The 15,716-nt window shown below is 37.2% G+C and overlaps 2 protein-coding genes and 1 pseudogene across 2 annotated transcripts; all 3 read right to left on the bottom strand.

Moving 5' to 3' along the window:
- Nucleotides 1-1,771: 1,771 nt before the first annotated feature.
- LOC121803287 lies at nucleotides 1,772-4,785 on the bottom strand (annotated as a pseudogene).
- Nucleotides 4,786-7,661: 2,876 nt separating this feature from the next.
- On the bottom strand, nucleotides 7,662-11,440 carry LOC121802824 (deSI-like protein At4g17486). Its single transcript, XM_042202525.1, has 5 exons — nucleotides 11,287-11,440; nucleotides 10,800-11,070; nucleotides 9,744-10,031; nucleotides 8,910-8,990; nucleotides 7,662-8,044 (listed from the first exon to the last, which is right to left on the bottom strand). The coding sequence occupies exons 2-5, from the start codon at nucleotides 10,957-10,959 to the stop codon at nucleotides 7,902-7,904; spliced, it is 672 nt and encodes a 223-aa protein (XP_042058459.1). The 5' UTR covers nucleotides 10,960-11,070; nucleotides 11,287-11,440; the 3' UTR covers nucleotides 7,662-7,901.
- Nucleotides 11,441-12,203: 763 nt separating this feature from the next.
- On the bottom strand, nucleotides 12,204-15,526 carry LOC121805848. Its single transcript, XM_042205864.1, has 9 exons — nucleotides 15,212-15,526; nucleotides 14,981-15,068; nucleotides 14,422-14,535; nucleotides 13,900-13,982; nucleotides 13,366-13,480; nucleotides 13,179-13,270; nucleotides 13,002-13,067; nucleotides 12,629-12,722; nucleotides 12,204-12,467 (listed from the first exon to the last, which is right to left on the bottom strand). Exons 1-9 carry the CDS (start codon nucleotides 15,436-15,438, stop codon nucleotides 12,360-12,362), a joined length of 987 nt encoding a protein of 328 aa, XP_042061798.1. The 5' UTR covers nucleotides 15,439-15,526; the 3' UTR covers nucleotides 12,204-12,359.
- Between the last annotated feature and the right edge of the window lie 190 nt (nucleotides 15,527-15,716).

Raw genomic sequence — 15,716 nt, 5'->3', positions numbered from 1 at the left:
GAACATGTTCAATAATCAATGGAGTAATGACTTTTGTAATAAACAATAATCATATTTCAATTGATAAAATATTTTTTATCCAATCAATAAATTAAATCGAAGGTCGGAGTCACCCAATGTTTGTGTGTGTGGTTATTTGAGTTGTAACTCAAAAATGTGGGAATGAACTAACTAATAGTAAATATTAATCTCTACTGTTTAAATGATTTTTTTTAAAAAAAGAGAAAAGATCCGTGTGATTTTTATTTTAATTTTTAGAATATTTAAATTGTACATAGCATAAAGTTATACAAATAATAGGCCGCAAGTACAGGTAGGATCGATGATCTTATTATAAATTTGGCCCATACCTAATCACAACTGCCTTCTACATTAATTAACCTATTAATTTACATATTTATTCGAGCTAAAGTAATTATTTTAATGTATATATGTAGACATACCGTTAATATTTTTTTATTTATGGAAGGTTCAAAATGTTTTCTTATATATAGTTATATCATTTCTATTGGTATAATTTTGCGTGTTTCAATAACCGCCACTCAACGTTTTTTATTATTTATAAGGAGCACTATAATATTATAGACTTTTTCATGATGAAAACTAAATAGTGTTACATTTAGTGTAAGTTAATTTATTTGATTCATTTTACCCATATTTTTGTCGGCTCTCATTCGGTTATATTTATAGAGGCAGGCCACCACACAATTAATTATGATTAATAAATGCCAACAACCTTTCTCATATCACTCTGCAAAATCCATGTAGTATTTTTTTATATCAAATTCTATTCTTGTGCGCTGAATAACATACTACATACTCCATCAAAATACACTTACTAAGCAAAAAACAATTTTTTTATCTTGGTTAATTACTACTCCATAATATAGCGTAAATACAACTATACAAGTACAACTAAGTATCAACTAAGAGAAAGTATTAAAGGACAAAATTGAAAAAAATGTCATTAATATTTTGTCCCTTTTGAGGTATTTGGATTGGACCATTTACTTTTTTGTTAGATATTAATATAAGCAGCGGTACCTGTTTGTGTATACATACATAAGTCTTGCCTGAAAACGATGCTCAATTTAATTGTTTGATTTCTTTTTTCATTTTCTCGAGGGGAAATTGTTTGATTTTTATTTTATTTTTTGTTCAAAGGGAAAATGGTTAATAATTAATTTGCAATGTTTCTGTAATGCTCATCAATATCAGTATCTTGATTTTATGGGTCAAGTAATCTAGAGGCCCAAGTAATTTATAAAACATAGAAAAATGGTTTTAATGTAAAAGAAGATTATACAATATTATACCTTGATAACAGTATCATTTAGTCTTTTATAGTACTTTATGTACGAGTATATTTTTTCATATTCTGAAATTTTTGGATAACAGCTTAAACGGTAACAATTGCATATACATTTTGATTTTGATAAGAGCTACTAAGAATGATAAGGTATATATGAATATTACGCCACAACCCACATATAAAAATAGCTAATTGCTCGTGATTTATTTCATACAGTTGTCTCACTAAATGTTCATTTATAAGTCAATACAAAAAATATACTATGTCAATGAACCTTCATTTGAATATGAATATGAATATAAATATAAATAAAGTTACATCAGAAGGTACTATCAAACTACATACATACTGTATAAAAATACCTCAAAAAAGGAACTTATATTTTTTGCTTTAAAAGGAAAATTATATACTTTTGTAGTATATAAATACCAATTAACTTTTAAAAATATTCTACCAGGATGAAGTAGTCTCTTCCCTCAACTCAACAAAACAACAAAATACAAAACAAAAGCTGGGAGCCTGGGACAAATCCACAATGACTGATACATAATGGAGGTTGAGACCCACCAAAAAAGATGCAAAATGTGGAGTATAAAACAAGAAAATGAATAATTTATAGGCCAATTTTGCTAAAATTACAACAAACACTAATGCTACAAAGATCATTCTGTCCAAAATGCCACTATTGGGGGAGCATGAATGAGACCAACAAAATGAAATCACATGCCATATCCATGCCCCATACCATATGAATCCATGTAACCAGCATGCTCGTGGTGGCCAAGCCCGTGTCCATGACCATGGTGGCTGTGACTGTACCCGTGGCCTTGGTCGTGTTGGTGGTCGCTTTTAGCAGTATACTTGTCCTGGGAATGATTAGGGATCGTTTCTTCTACAACTTCTCTGGATGGTTTTGGTAACGAGGACACAAACTCGTAGATGCTCTCAGCTACCTCCTCCGAATTATGTTCCTATAACACCACACAGTTTTTGGTCAAGACTGAAATATCATCAGCAATCAACACAAATACCAAATAAAACACACAAATACCAAATAAAACAGCTGCAATATCAAGAGATGGCTTAGAACTGGGGTTCATATTCCAACAAAACTCGAAGCTGCTAAATTTATATGGCGATTGAGCAGCAATGCTACAGTACACTAGATCAACATCAAAATGTGTCTCAAGTACATTTTGAAATGCATTCTAAAAGTTCTACTGGGTCATATAAGTAGAAATGTGAAGCAACATATGATCAAAAGGATGATAAGCAAAATCTAAGCAAGGAAGAGTTAATCTAGGTGGATACATGACTACCAATTTAATCTAAAGGGAATAAAGGGAAGGCAATATAATAGACCCTAGTTCGAGCTTCATTTGTATCAAAAAAGGATAAATGCAGTCAGAGAGCAAGCCACAAAGAAGGTGGTTATGGAGTGTGATATGAAACATATGAACATGATTGGAGTTTATGACGGATTGGATGATCAAACAAGTTGTAAATTAATCAATCCATCAAAGTAAATGCCCCCCCTAAGTGACTGTCGAAATCAGATTATGAAATCATTATTCACTGCATCATGCTCCTTCTCAGTGTTTTTGCCTTTTTGGAATTTATAAAGGGCAGAATACAATAAAATTCAAATCATTGATAGCAACAGAAGTATTGTAGCAGTAGAGAAAAAGAAGATGATAATAGGAACAATCATATGCTCATGAAAAGGCAGCGGGAGAGATAATCTAAATAGGGAAGCATTGGAAAGTCCAAGTCCAGATGACAAAAATTATCAAACACACGCAACTATGGGATTTAATAGTCAGATAGTATTATATAATTGCTGAAAGGATACATCTAAATGTTAAGGTTTCAAGCCTATGCACATTACTGGCTGGATCTTTTTGGTTCTCATATAGTGGCATTTTATCAGATGTCGACGAAGCACACATTGCAGAGATTATAGGAAAATCAGCATCTTTTCATGCCAACACAATGTTCAAAATATGGTGAAAATTAGAGCTAAAGTAAAGAAAGACTTTCAGCTTAAAAAACATGACGGGATCAGAAGCGCCTTAAACAACAGACTTGTGCATACGTCTAAGAATCCATGAAACAAAAGGCACCAGTTTAAAACACCACAAAAACTGTCATAAGAGGTATGCAACAATTAGTACGAGAAGGCACAATGATAATAATCTTCCACCTGCATCCATCGCCCGCCAGAATGAGTGACAAATTTAGCCTGAAGAAGAGCATCAGCCATTTGCCGCCCCTCAGAGGTCCATTCATCAGACCAGCCACCAGACCAAATCACTTGGAACGGCAGTCCTCTAACGCTAGCCAGACTACTCCATTCAGACAAATCAAAGCTACAATTCAGCTTCTTCCCCATCCCAACCACAGCACTTGCCCAATCCCTCCCCTTCAACAGAATCCTATGCGCCTCAGCCTCCGCTGCAACAACTGACTTCATACAACACTTTCCAAGAACCATCTCGAACACAGACCTAAATCCCAACACAATCTCCCTCACCACAGGTACTCCCACAGACCAAAGAGGCAACGCCATCCCACTACGAGCACCATCAAGAACCACCACACTCCTAATCAATCGCCGATTCTCGGATATCCAGTTGGCACTCAGCCCTAACGCCGAATCGTGCAACACCAAATCCACAGGAGCCAGGTCCATCGAATCCACCACTTGCCCTAAAACTCTCCCCATTTCTTCACTCCCCAATTCTATAGGTTTAACTCTCTCCCTCTTCACAACCTTCACCTCATTCTCCACATACCCTTGCTCAACAAGCTGATCAAATCCCCAAAACAATCCCTTTTCCCTAATCTCCTGATACACATCCCACATCTTGCTAAAAGGATCACTCCCACCTAAACTCTCCTCCATCACAACAACCGATTTATCCGAGAAACCGGATCCCGGGAGATCAATCGCTACAGCGCGCACATTCTTCCTACTGCCTAACTCCCTAACAACATCTTGAAAAGAGTAGGAGCTACAACCTGCGCCGTGGACGATGAGGACGCGGCTGTCTGCGTCGATTGAGCCTTGCTGGATGGAAAAGACTTCAACTTGGGGGTGATTGAGAGCTGTTTGGACCTTGAGGGTTCGCCCATTGGAGTAGTGGCGGCGGAGGAGTGGGGGGAGGCTGAGGAACCAGGCCTTGGGGTCTTGATGGGAGAGGGAGGAGGAGATGAGGACGCAAGAGAGGGTGATTAGGGAGACGAGGAGGGTGAAGTAGAACCAGAAGTGAAATGGGTTCACGGTGGTTTCTGTGGATTTGGATGGTGGTGATGTGGAGGGCGGCGAGGCAGGGTTGGGTGGTTTTGGATTGGATTTGCGGTGGGCCGGTGGCGGAGCTGCGGCGGTGATTGTGGCTCCTCAGTTATGATGGCCATTGCTGGGCAGCAGGCATGGACTGACAGAGGTGTAGTGGAAGAAAATCTACAGAATAAATGAGGGATTTGTCATAGAATGTGCGACCACGAGATTCAAACACTTCCTCTTTTTGCACGCGCATAAAGTTAATGAGGGAGTATTATTTTTTAATAATAGATCATATTATCCATTAAGTTTTAATCACTTACATTTTTATAAATTAATAAGAGTATATAAAGTATGGAAAGTGATTAATACACAAATTGATCTCAATAACCCTAATCTCATCGAAATCATATCAATAATTAACCAAAATAGAAAGATCATTATTAATCAATTTTAAATTATTGTATAAAATCTGGGTTTAAAGTCATTTTTAGATCATTTTAGATGATCCTTACTAAAATAACCTAATAATGACCTCCAAATATTAAGTTCTGCGTTTTATGCTAAGATTGAATTTTTCATAAATCACAGCTGTGCTCTTCCGCAAGGACGAGCACAATTAATTTAAAATTCAATTACACAAAAACATTTCCATAATACTAAAATTCATTAAAAAACCACAATAAATATTACAAATTACAAATTACAAATAAAATAAAAAAGACATAATTAAAATCCTAAAAATTAAAAATTACATAATTAAAATACTAAAGATTAAAAATTACATAATTAAAATACTAAAAATTAAAAATTACATAATTAAACTCCTAAAAATTAAAAATTACATGATTATTGGCTAATATTACCCGAGGAAGACTACGCATCCGGCGGCACCAACCCCAATTGTTTTTTGAGACCACAAGTTGCGTGGGGGTCATAGTTGACCTATCGGCCATATTGAGTTGGGCCAAAAGGGCCCACAACGAGTTGTTCGGGGGTGGAGGTGGAACATAGGGTGCGGGTTCGGGGGCGGGGGGCAGATGGAGTCGCGGCGCGACGGCGTTCGGCCGCCGCCTTCTTCCTTCCTTGCGGTCGGCGTCGGGAACCGCTTGGTCCGGCGTCGGGGCTACCCAAGTTAGCTTCGGCGAGTTGGCTAGCCACTTCTTCGCCGGTGTCGGATAGGGATGCCGACCGTGACCGTTTGGAGGAGCCGCTAGAGGAGGATGTTACGCCTCCCAGATACTTCGGGTGCGTCCTCGTTTCTTGCCAAACATTTAGGTACTTGAACGACTTACCGTTCATGGATTGGTAGGTGCTCAGCGTCGCAGTGATGATGTCGACCTTGCTCCGACCGCTCCCGGCATTCCGCGACTCCTGGAGGAAATAGCCATTGAACTTGCCAATTTCGTCGTTGGCTCGGCCGATGCAGTTGCGCACCATACTCTCGTTGCGCTCGATCGTTCCCGGCGGCCGGTTTGCATTGTACCGCCGAGAGACGCGCCACCAAAAGTGATCGCCGGATTGGTTCGTGCCAACCACCGCATCTTCGGAGATTTCCAAGTACGCCTTGAACAATCTATCCATCTCCGCCGGTGAGTACGGTGTGCGGACACCGGCGCGAGATGGAGGAGTCGGAGTTTGGGAAGGGACGGGAGGCCTAGGCTCCGGTGTCCACCCGTATCGCCCATCGGAGGCACCTTGCTCGTCGACCGGGTATGGCCGGTAGCCACCCGGAACGCCCTAATCTTGGGTGAGAGGAGGGGCCGAATAGTCCGTTTCCGGACTAGGAAACGGTTGTGAACCAAACCATTCGGGGTTCCAACCGTGGGAGCCCGTAGGGTTATCGTCTTGGCCGGACATAGTGATGTTGTAGGGTATGAGAGAATGAAGATGAAAATGGATATGAGAGATTGAAGATGAAAATGGATATGAGAGATTGAAGATGAAAATGGATATGAGAGAATGAAGATGAGAATTGTGTAGTTTGATATGAATTTTTGGGAGTGAAATTGGGGGTATTTATAGATGAAAGTGTGTATTTTTGGGGTAAAAAAAATGAAAAAAAAAATGAAAAAGTGGAAAAAACGGTTATTAACCGATATACTCCCTCCGTCCCGGGCTACTCGCCCCTTTCCTTTTCGGCACGGAGATTAAGGAATGAGTGTATAGGAAAGTCAAAAATGACGGCTGTAGGTGAAATTTTTTACTAAAAATGGAAAGAGTGCAAGTAACCTGGGACGCCCAAAAAGGAAATAAGTGCGAGTAGTGCGGGACGGAGGGAGTATTTTTTTGGGAAGTGAAATTTTTTATATTTTTTATCAATTTTTTTAATTAAAAACCAATTTTTTAATTTAAAAAAAAAAAAATTTAAACACGACGGCTATGCCGTTGACGAATCCCAGCGCGCCACGTCAGCTGCTCGCTGGCACGGCACTGCTCGATGCATCGAACAGCGCCGTGCCAGCGGCGCGAGCGCAGCGGCAGCGGGTAGCGTCCGTGCCAACGGCGCGGACGGCCGTGGCGACTGACTCCACCGTTGTGGATGCTCTTATATTTCTTAAAATTCTTGTAAATTTATTCAACTAATAATCAAATCTCGCATACTATATCGAAACATGTTCACTATGTAATTAAATATCAACATGTCCCGTGAATCATCCTTTTTCCTGAATGCACAAGCACATAATGTGCGTACAATACTACAATTTTTAAAACATGTCAGAATGATTCACTCAAAGAGTATACTTTCACATTAAATAGTAAATACACAAATAAATGAAATGATAAACAACTTATAAATATTTCACTAGGATTATTTATAAGTATATCCCACGTCGTAATCTTTTATCCATTCATGCATCAAATTAATTACGCACAAAATCATTCACAGCAGGCAGCTGCAACGAATCTACCTAAAAAACAAAGGAGAAGATTCACAGGATTCGTCACAGAAACATGAAATTCAATCAGAAAAAACAAAAAAAAAACGAACAATTGAGAAATAATAAGCATTGTATAGACCATGCTTATTTCATCCAGACAAAGTTATAGACCACATCAGAATCATAGAGCAAAAAAAAGTAGAGGATGACATTTCCAGTCCAAAAGCGGCATTGCCCATACATCCTTAACAATAGATAGCCACGCTTCTTTCCGGCTGTCACAAGCAAATAATAGACGCACACAGCAAGAATTTGTTTCAACACTATCATGTATAAGAAAATACAATGGAGATTTACACACTAATTGTACAAGCAAGAGAACTAAGAAAGTGCAGGGTGAGAGAAATCGAAATCAAAATTAAAATCAATGAATATCTTTTGCTAGCCTCACTGGTTTCTCTTTCAAAAATGCTATGTCACTGCTTGCTGTGGTAATCAGATGGTGGTCTAGTTCCTCCTCTTCGCTTTCTCCTGTTGCATATGATGCACCAAGGTCGGTACCATCTTCTGTTCATGAAACGCGTGTTGAAATTGTTATTAGGACTTCATCAACAAGAACCACCCCGAACAAATAAAAACCAAAAAAAAGGACTTGGTCTAATCAAATCATGTTATTAAAAGAGCGGCAGTGATGACAAGTCTATTTGAATACCATATATTAAACAGGATCTAAAACCTGAAGCAACTGCGGGAGCCAGATAGCATGTCACAAAATTTCTATGCTGAAGTGTATGTAGTATTCAAAAAATCACTCCAATCAATTTATACATTTGCTGATAATTGGCTTCTAGCATATCAACATTTCAGAAAACCATGTTTGGCTCTTTCCTATGCAGTGATTAAAACTTGACAAATAAGGTGTCACCAACTAACAAAACTCAAGTAACAGTAAAATTTTACTTCGATTCAGAAAAGGAGATAAGACTTATCCTCTGGAACCTGTATTGGGTCACAAAATTCTAATAGGCAAAAGACCATGGAACAGTAACTGCTAAAGAATCTAAGCCAAAAACAAATTGCTACCAATTTCTAAATATAATATGTACAGGACTAAAAACGACTGCCTTTTAGCTCTGTTATTCATGACTAATTTGATAAAGAAATTAGAAATGATCATATAAATGAGTAAAAAATTTCTAATGAATGCATGAACAACAGATATAATTTAATGTTATTTGGTGATTTATGATTGATAGCAAGTGGAGGTGCTGGATTTGTCTATTTCTCCTTCGTACTATAGCAGTTTATTTATTTTCACTCCTGCATCATGGGAGTAGCCTAGGCTTTTCGGACATTTCAATCTAGTTAACAATAAATGATGAATTGCATGATAAAGCTCATATACCATCCAGTCTGATCTTATAAAACTTGCCTGAACACATTTCAACATCAGGAAGCTGTGTCACTTGAGTAGCCTGGATACTTTCAGGCAGCAGACAGTTGCAGAAAGAGCCTGAAATTATACATTATGATGTAAGAGTGGAAGGCAGGAGAGATTTATACATCATTTGAAAAGAATTTATTTTAAGCATGTATCCCATAAGTCTGTTTCTCAAATGGGATTTTCAAAGTGCTTCATAGGTGTTTGGTTTAAATGGTTTAAACATAACTTAATCCAGAACTACATGGGACCATGCAAAAATAAGGAAAAAGAAGAAATGGACTTAATGCAGAACTACTTGGGAATTGGGACCACCAAAACCACAGTTTAGCATGTTCGCAAATAGACTTATCAAGTTACTTTTTTATAGCATAAATATAACGTCAATGACCACGTAATATTTTTACAAAATAGGCTTGCTTCCATGTTAATAAGTCGAATCAAAATTGGGTTTTAAAGAAGAAGATAATACTCTCTCTCTCTCTCGCGCGCGCGCGTGTGAGAGAGAGAGAGAGAGAGTTGTGTTTTACTTTGGCTCAGAAAATCAGAAGTATTCCCAGATATTTGAAAATATATACAGTAAATGATACAGAAGACTATCCTGATAAAAGGATATCATTTTAACCTAGGACTAAAAACATATCAAACAGCTCAGCTCCATATTGACATAAGAAATACAAGAAAAATCACATGATGCATAATTGTTTTCATATCGGAGAGGTGACTGCTGATCTACTTATGGCTGGACAGATAAATGTTTGGATTTCTTAATTGGGGGTTCTGAACATAAAAAGCTTATTCCACATAATCCTATTCAACTCTTACCTAATCGTGCCAATCGATTAACCCACCCAGGTATAGGTTTTCCAGTGAGTTGTTGACAAACTTCTTCAGTGAAATGATTGCAATTCTTAGAAATTAGATTGTATGTGTCACCATGATAGTCGCTGGAGAGATGTTCCATAAATGACCGGAATTCTGAACGAGACATGTCGGTACTTCCCAAATGGATAGCACGTCTAAAGATAAAACCAGGGCAACCTCTGGGTTCAACCTCAAACACTCCACTAGTTGGGTACTCATGAGCTCCAAATCCATATTCCAGACCATGTGCTATTTCATAAAATTGAGAAAACAGATTACAAAAGATAGTTAACTACAACAGGAAGAGAAATTATCTAAGAGATACAACACATAAATATGACAAAACTAACAGGTCAAGACGTCATTACAAATGGCATGTCCTGTGTCAAAATAAAAAAAAAGGCTGAGCAGTTTCACTGCCAGTGTTATATATGATTCACAGGTCATTAATGTAATGCCAGGAATAAGATTACACTTTGGATACCGAAAAGAAAACAAGATTGAGCAAATTGGTTGACTGGTTAATTTATAAATGCAAACTGAATCGTCAAGCAGAAATTTTAGTCATGCAGAATATATACTCATGATTGCAGAGTTATGGTAGACGAATACGACTATCATATATAAGCCTCTCCAAAATTCAAGGGGTTGTAAATAATGGAGCAAATGTTATCTGTCAATTATCATCAGCAAAAAATTAGTACATAAAATACAAGCACTTGACCTAGTCTAGCAGTGAATGTTCCTTCTCTGTTGTCAGTGTCCAGCTAAAACAGGAATATGCAAATTATCATTACCACTCAGCTTTCACAAGAGATGAATAGATCTTTGAGAAATGTCCCAACCCATGGGCAAACTGTGCTGGTCCTGTTTTTGGCTAAGTTAACAATGTTTCCTATTGATATCAGATTAATTAACCAAATAGTAACAGATTACCAGTATTACAAATTATGCAGAACAATGTAAACACAGGCATAAACTGTTGAGAAAAATACTGTAAGGCACAGTTGATCGTACCTTCAATGCCAGAGTGAAAAATCCCACATCCAAACCAGTAAAGATAGTTGTTTATGGGAGTGAGATCATATATATTTAGGTAAATCGGCGACTGACTTTTCTCCGAGTTCTGCTCCCTTGGTGAACTATCTGAGCTCGTAGAAATTGGAAACAATCGCATTGTATCAATCACCTCCACCACACCAGAAAATGCTCCAGACTAAACGTATATCAATATGTATATCCACACTTGTTTGATAAATCTCAAGAGCTCAGCAGAACTCCACTATCCCTGGTATAAAATTAGGGATGCAATTATATTACGTCGTCAGCAAATTCACTTCAATTGCAAATAAATCACACGAACATTGCTGGTTTTCACGCAATCTATAGATCAGTAGTATTGTAAAAACAGAGTTCGATTCACAACCAAAAATTAAAATAAAAAAATCAAAATGGTGATTAGGCGATTTGTGCGACTAGGGCTAACGTGCACAGTTCCACATACCTTCAATGGAGCCACATGCCAGTTCGATGAATTCATGAACACATACAGCTGTATATATGAAAATCTAGAGAGAGAAGTTACAGAAATTTGAAGGGAAATTCGCAGATGTGATGTTTGGGATGATTACAGCTTCGCAATCCCATGATGGAGGAGAGAGAGGATGATATTTTAAAAAGGCTTTTTTTAAACAATTATTTAGTTTAATTTTGACTACTTTTTTAACTCTAATTGTTCATAAATGAATATTCAAATTTTATACTCGAGTACAATAGTGGATAAATTACTTTATCATCCGAATTAAGATCATGTTTGACCATAATATTCAAATTTTCTTGAAATTTAATGGTAAAAATATTTATCATCATTTTGACCATATTCTTCCCAATTTGTTGGTATTTAATGATAAAATTATTTTATCATCCGAATTAATATCATGTTTTTACCCTTTTGTTTCAGTTTTCTTGGCATTTTAAATTTAAACAAATTTTTTTTTTGAATTTGCTATCTGCATACTACAATTTTCTTTATTTCTGTTTAGTTCGAACTTATGAAAAAGCATGTTTGTTTCATTCTTTTTGTGGTAATGGTTGCGGGTTATATAAGCTTATTTTAAAAATTGACGGATTAATTAAAATAAGAACAAAAGGTTAAAACCAGTAGTCTTAAAAAGTACTCCCTTATTCATTTCCATATTTATGTGTCATCTTTCATTAATGTGCTTATGAATTTATAATTAAATATGCTGGCAAAATTCTCCTTTTAGAAGATATGGCAAAAAAAGTTCTCAGAATAGAAAAGACACCAATTGCATTGGGGTGAATAATTAAAAGTTAAATGTACATTATTTTAGTTGGGGTGATTCTATACTTCTTTTTAAGAATGCCAATGACAATGGCGTGTTTGAACTCGCCAACAGATTGGTCAAGGAACATGATTTCATAAGCTACAAACTCGACGTTACATTTAAACAATACATGTACACAATAAGGATTTCAGATGATGATGATGATGATACAAACAGACGTTTGAAATATATTTCGATACAAAAAAAAATACTATGAAGCAAGAACACTTTATCTTGAAATGACTTTCATGAAACGATTGAAGGAGGAGAAGATGCCAGCTGCTTGATCAAACAGAGATGCTCCATTCTCCGACTTATCATGTCCACCAAAAATAATCTGCCCAAATTCACCAAAAACCAAACACATCACCATTATATTCTGTGCGATTCGAACACTATAGCATTAGCAATTCACTTATCATCACAAAAAAGAAAAAGAGGAAGCCACTGTTTGATTATCTGATTGGTTTCGGCTTTTGACATGGGAGAGAAACCAACCTCGAGATCCTCTATATCAGGACGTCGTATCAATTCCTCAGCGAGTAGATACCTGTTGGGCCTCTCCTTATCATCATAAAAAACCTTCCACATCCTGATAAAAAAAAGTTAAGTATCCCCATTCAATTGAAACCAGAATAATGGTTCATTATCTTTGAATAATAATTTCAAGGTAAGAGCTATTACAAAAAAACTGAAGTTTCTCTGACACTGTGACACATGCTATATTGTGCTAACTCTTATAGTGTAAAGACTACCATAAGTTCAAGCGTCATAAATTTTTTACGGTCTCTCATAATTTTTAGGATAGGGTGTTAACATGAAGATCTATAACTGACCATATGGAAATTCCATGGAATTGTTAAAAGCTTACCCAGGGTAACATCTAAATACGGCACCTGTTGGAAGAGGCTTCATTGAGTAGACAGTTGTAAACGTGCTGTAGAGACACCATGCATGAGTACCAAAATATAAACAACTTTTGACGGCAAAATCCAAACAGAACCTTTTCAGGGTGATAAAGATAGACGGCCAAAATGAGTAAAAGTACCTTAAAAAGTTTCGTCGTAACTGGCGAACATTGATCCCAACTCCAACATCCTCACTAATAAGGCGGGGGTTCCACATGATAAGAGGCCTAGGCTAACAAAATATGGGAACCTAGTCTTAGATGAGTGCAGTATGCTAGAATCAGTTTAAGCTTGGTTCAGAACCATGGAAGAGAATCAGATCAGTACCGGATCATCTGAAAGCTCAGATGCAACCTTTTCAACATATGATAACATCTGATAGTCAGGAACCACCATCACAATAATCTCGTCTTCACTGCTCACAGGCTTCCGGTCACCTAGACTGGATAATTAACTGGAATCACATAACGATAGGGACACGGAGAGGGTATAAGAGGGAAGTGTAGGTGTGCTGTTACAGTACTTTTATCTAAGTTCGCCAATCACTTCTTCATGTCAAGACTAATGACCCTTCCTTATTGATATGTTGAAAATTCAAGTTATCTTGGCTAGATCTCTTCTTCTTCTTTTTTTGAATCGACAGAACATATAAGCACTGTGGATAATCAATGTTTCAAGGCTATCTTTAAAAGCCAGTCAGAATAATAAACAATGATTTATGTTTTACTTTAAAATGAATCAAATGGATACATTTACAACGGTCCAACCTAAGAAGCTGCAATCAGATTCAAGGACTCAACCGAACTTCATAGTAAACTGTGTTTCCACTGATGTTAAAAAAAATGCTTGTGCACCATTTACCTGGAGAAACCAAATGCAGCATCTTTCCACTGATACTTTAGCAGTGCAGCAGCACCAGCATCTGGAAATATGGCTTTAACTCTCTGTAAACAGAAATTTTTACATCTCATTCTGAAAATTTACCTTGATTAAACTAGTAGAAAGTGGCACGTGGAAGAAAAAACACTTCACAACACGGTTGGTTATGCGAACAAAACAAGGCACAAAAATATATATTAAGAAGCGGAAGAAAGCCCATAGCAAAGAGTCAGCTCAAATATATACAAGGACATGGATATATTGGTATATAGATCCTATATATAGATCCACACTGGTCAGCTATGAGCTTTCTCTCTCTATAGACTTATGGTTATCCATATTTATATGTATATATGTACCAAAGCATGTACACATGCAGAAAAGTACATACAAAGTTCACAGATATGTACATGTGGATATATTTCCTTGCAAGCTAACAAAGTCTGTAACCAGGAATGTGAGTTTCAGGATTCGTAACATAACTATAACACATGACAAACCAACCTGGCCCCCTGTTTCTTCAATAAGTGTTTCCAAGAAGATCCTTGAAAGCCCCCAAAGTTCAGCTTGTGCTCCTTCATCGTCAAGAAATTGCAACTGTGGAATTAAAAGCTCCACCTACAGCGTAAAAGAGAAAATCACATGGAGGATTGTTTACTATGAAAATTTATACAAGTGTAAATGATGTGAGTAGTTGCTCATTCTCTATTGCCCTTTGACTGAAAAAAAAAACATACAGCCAAATGAACAACAGATCCCCAAGCCCCTTTCATAATACTAGCAAATAGCAGTAGAAGAGAAAGAGTCATCTTGAGTTCCAGTTTACAACGAAGAAAAAATCACAACGCTGGTTAATTTAATAAGAGGCTAAAAGATCAGAGAAATACATCCAACAGTCTCTTCGTGGATCTGCATCAAGCATCTACTTAGCCTAACGACACAGCTATAATTTGATTATGCATAAGAGCAACATAGAAACTCCTTTTAATGAATTAGCCTAAAACATCCTCATCCATCACTAAAGTCGATAAGCAATTCCATTGAAAGTTCCTCAATAACTTACTATGGCTCTAAGTCCTCCGGCAGAAACAAACTGCGCACTTGCTTGGCCCGACTGGCGAACTGCACCCTCCAAATCAGAAGGAAGGCAACTGAAAAACAAGATCAAGAGAATGTTGACCTAAAATCACACTTTAACTCACAAATTATGCAACAACTTAGATATTAGAATTATTGTTCACGAGCAAATGGGATATGGATGGAGTGGTAATGAGAAATTGGAATGAGCGCGCACCTGTCATCCTCTTCTTCAGAAATTTGAAATTGCGGTGGATCCTCGCCACCATCATCATCTGGCTCATCGCCTTGAAACTTGTCGAACTTGGCACGTGTGAGCGTGAGGCGTTGGCTTCTGGGGAAGGCAGATGTGGTGGAGAAATGAGAGGTGGAGGGGAGTCTGAGAAGTGAGGGGAGGTGAGTGTAGGCAGCAATGGTTGAAATTGAGTAGGTAGCAGAAGCCATCTTCTCTCTCCTTCGTCTCCTTCCTCAATTGCTTCAGAAAGTAAAGATAGAATTGGAATTCTGCTTCTTGCAAGCAGCTAACGGTAAATCATGCCAATCATATTATGCCACGTTACATCAGACCGTATAAAAAGAGCTTATTAGTATTGCTAAGAACGATCAACATTGAGCTTAATTAGGTTCCATTTTTTAATTTATTTTCTACTAATAATGTATATAAAGATAAAATGAATGTTAATTAACTTTTTTAATTAAACAGTAGATGAAAACCACTATCT

The sequence above is a fragment of the Salvia splendens genome, chromosome 5 (assembly GCF_004379255.2).
Source record: "Salvia splendens isolate huo1 chromosome 5, SspV2, whole genome shotgun sequence".
NCBI lineage: Eukaryota > Viridiplantae > Streptophyta > Magnoliopsida > Lamiales > Lamiaceae > Salvia > Salvia splendens.
This window is presented reverse-complemented; position numbering and strand designations above follow the sequence as displayed.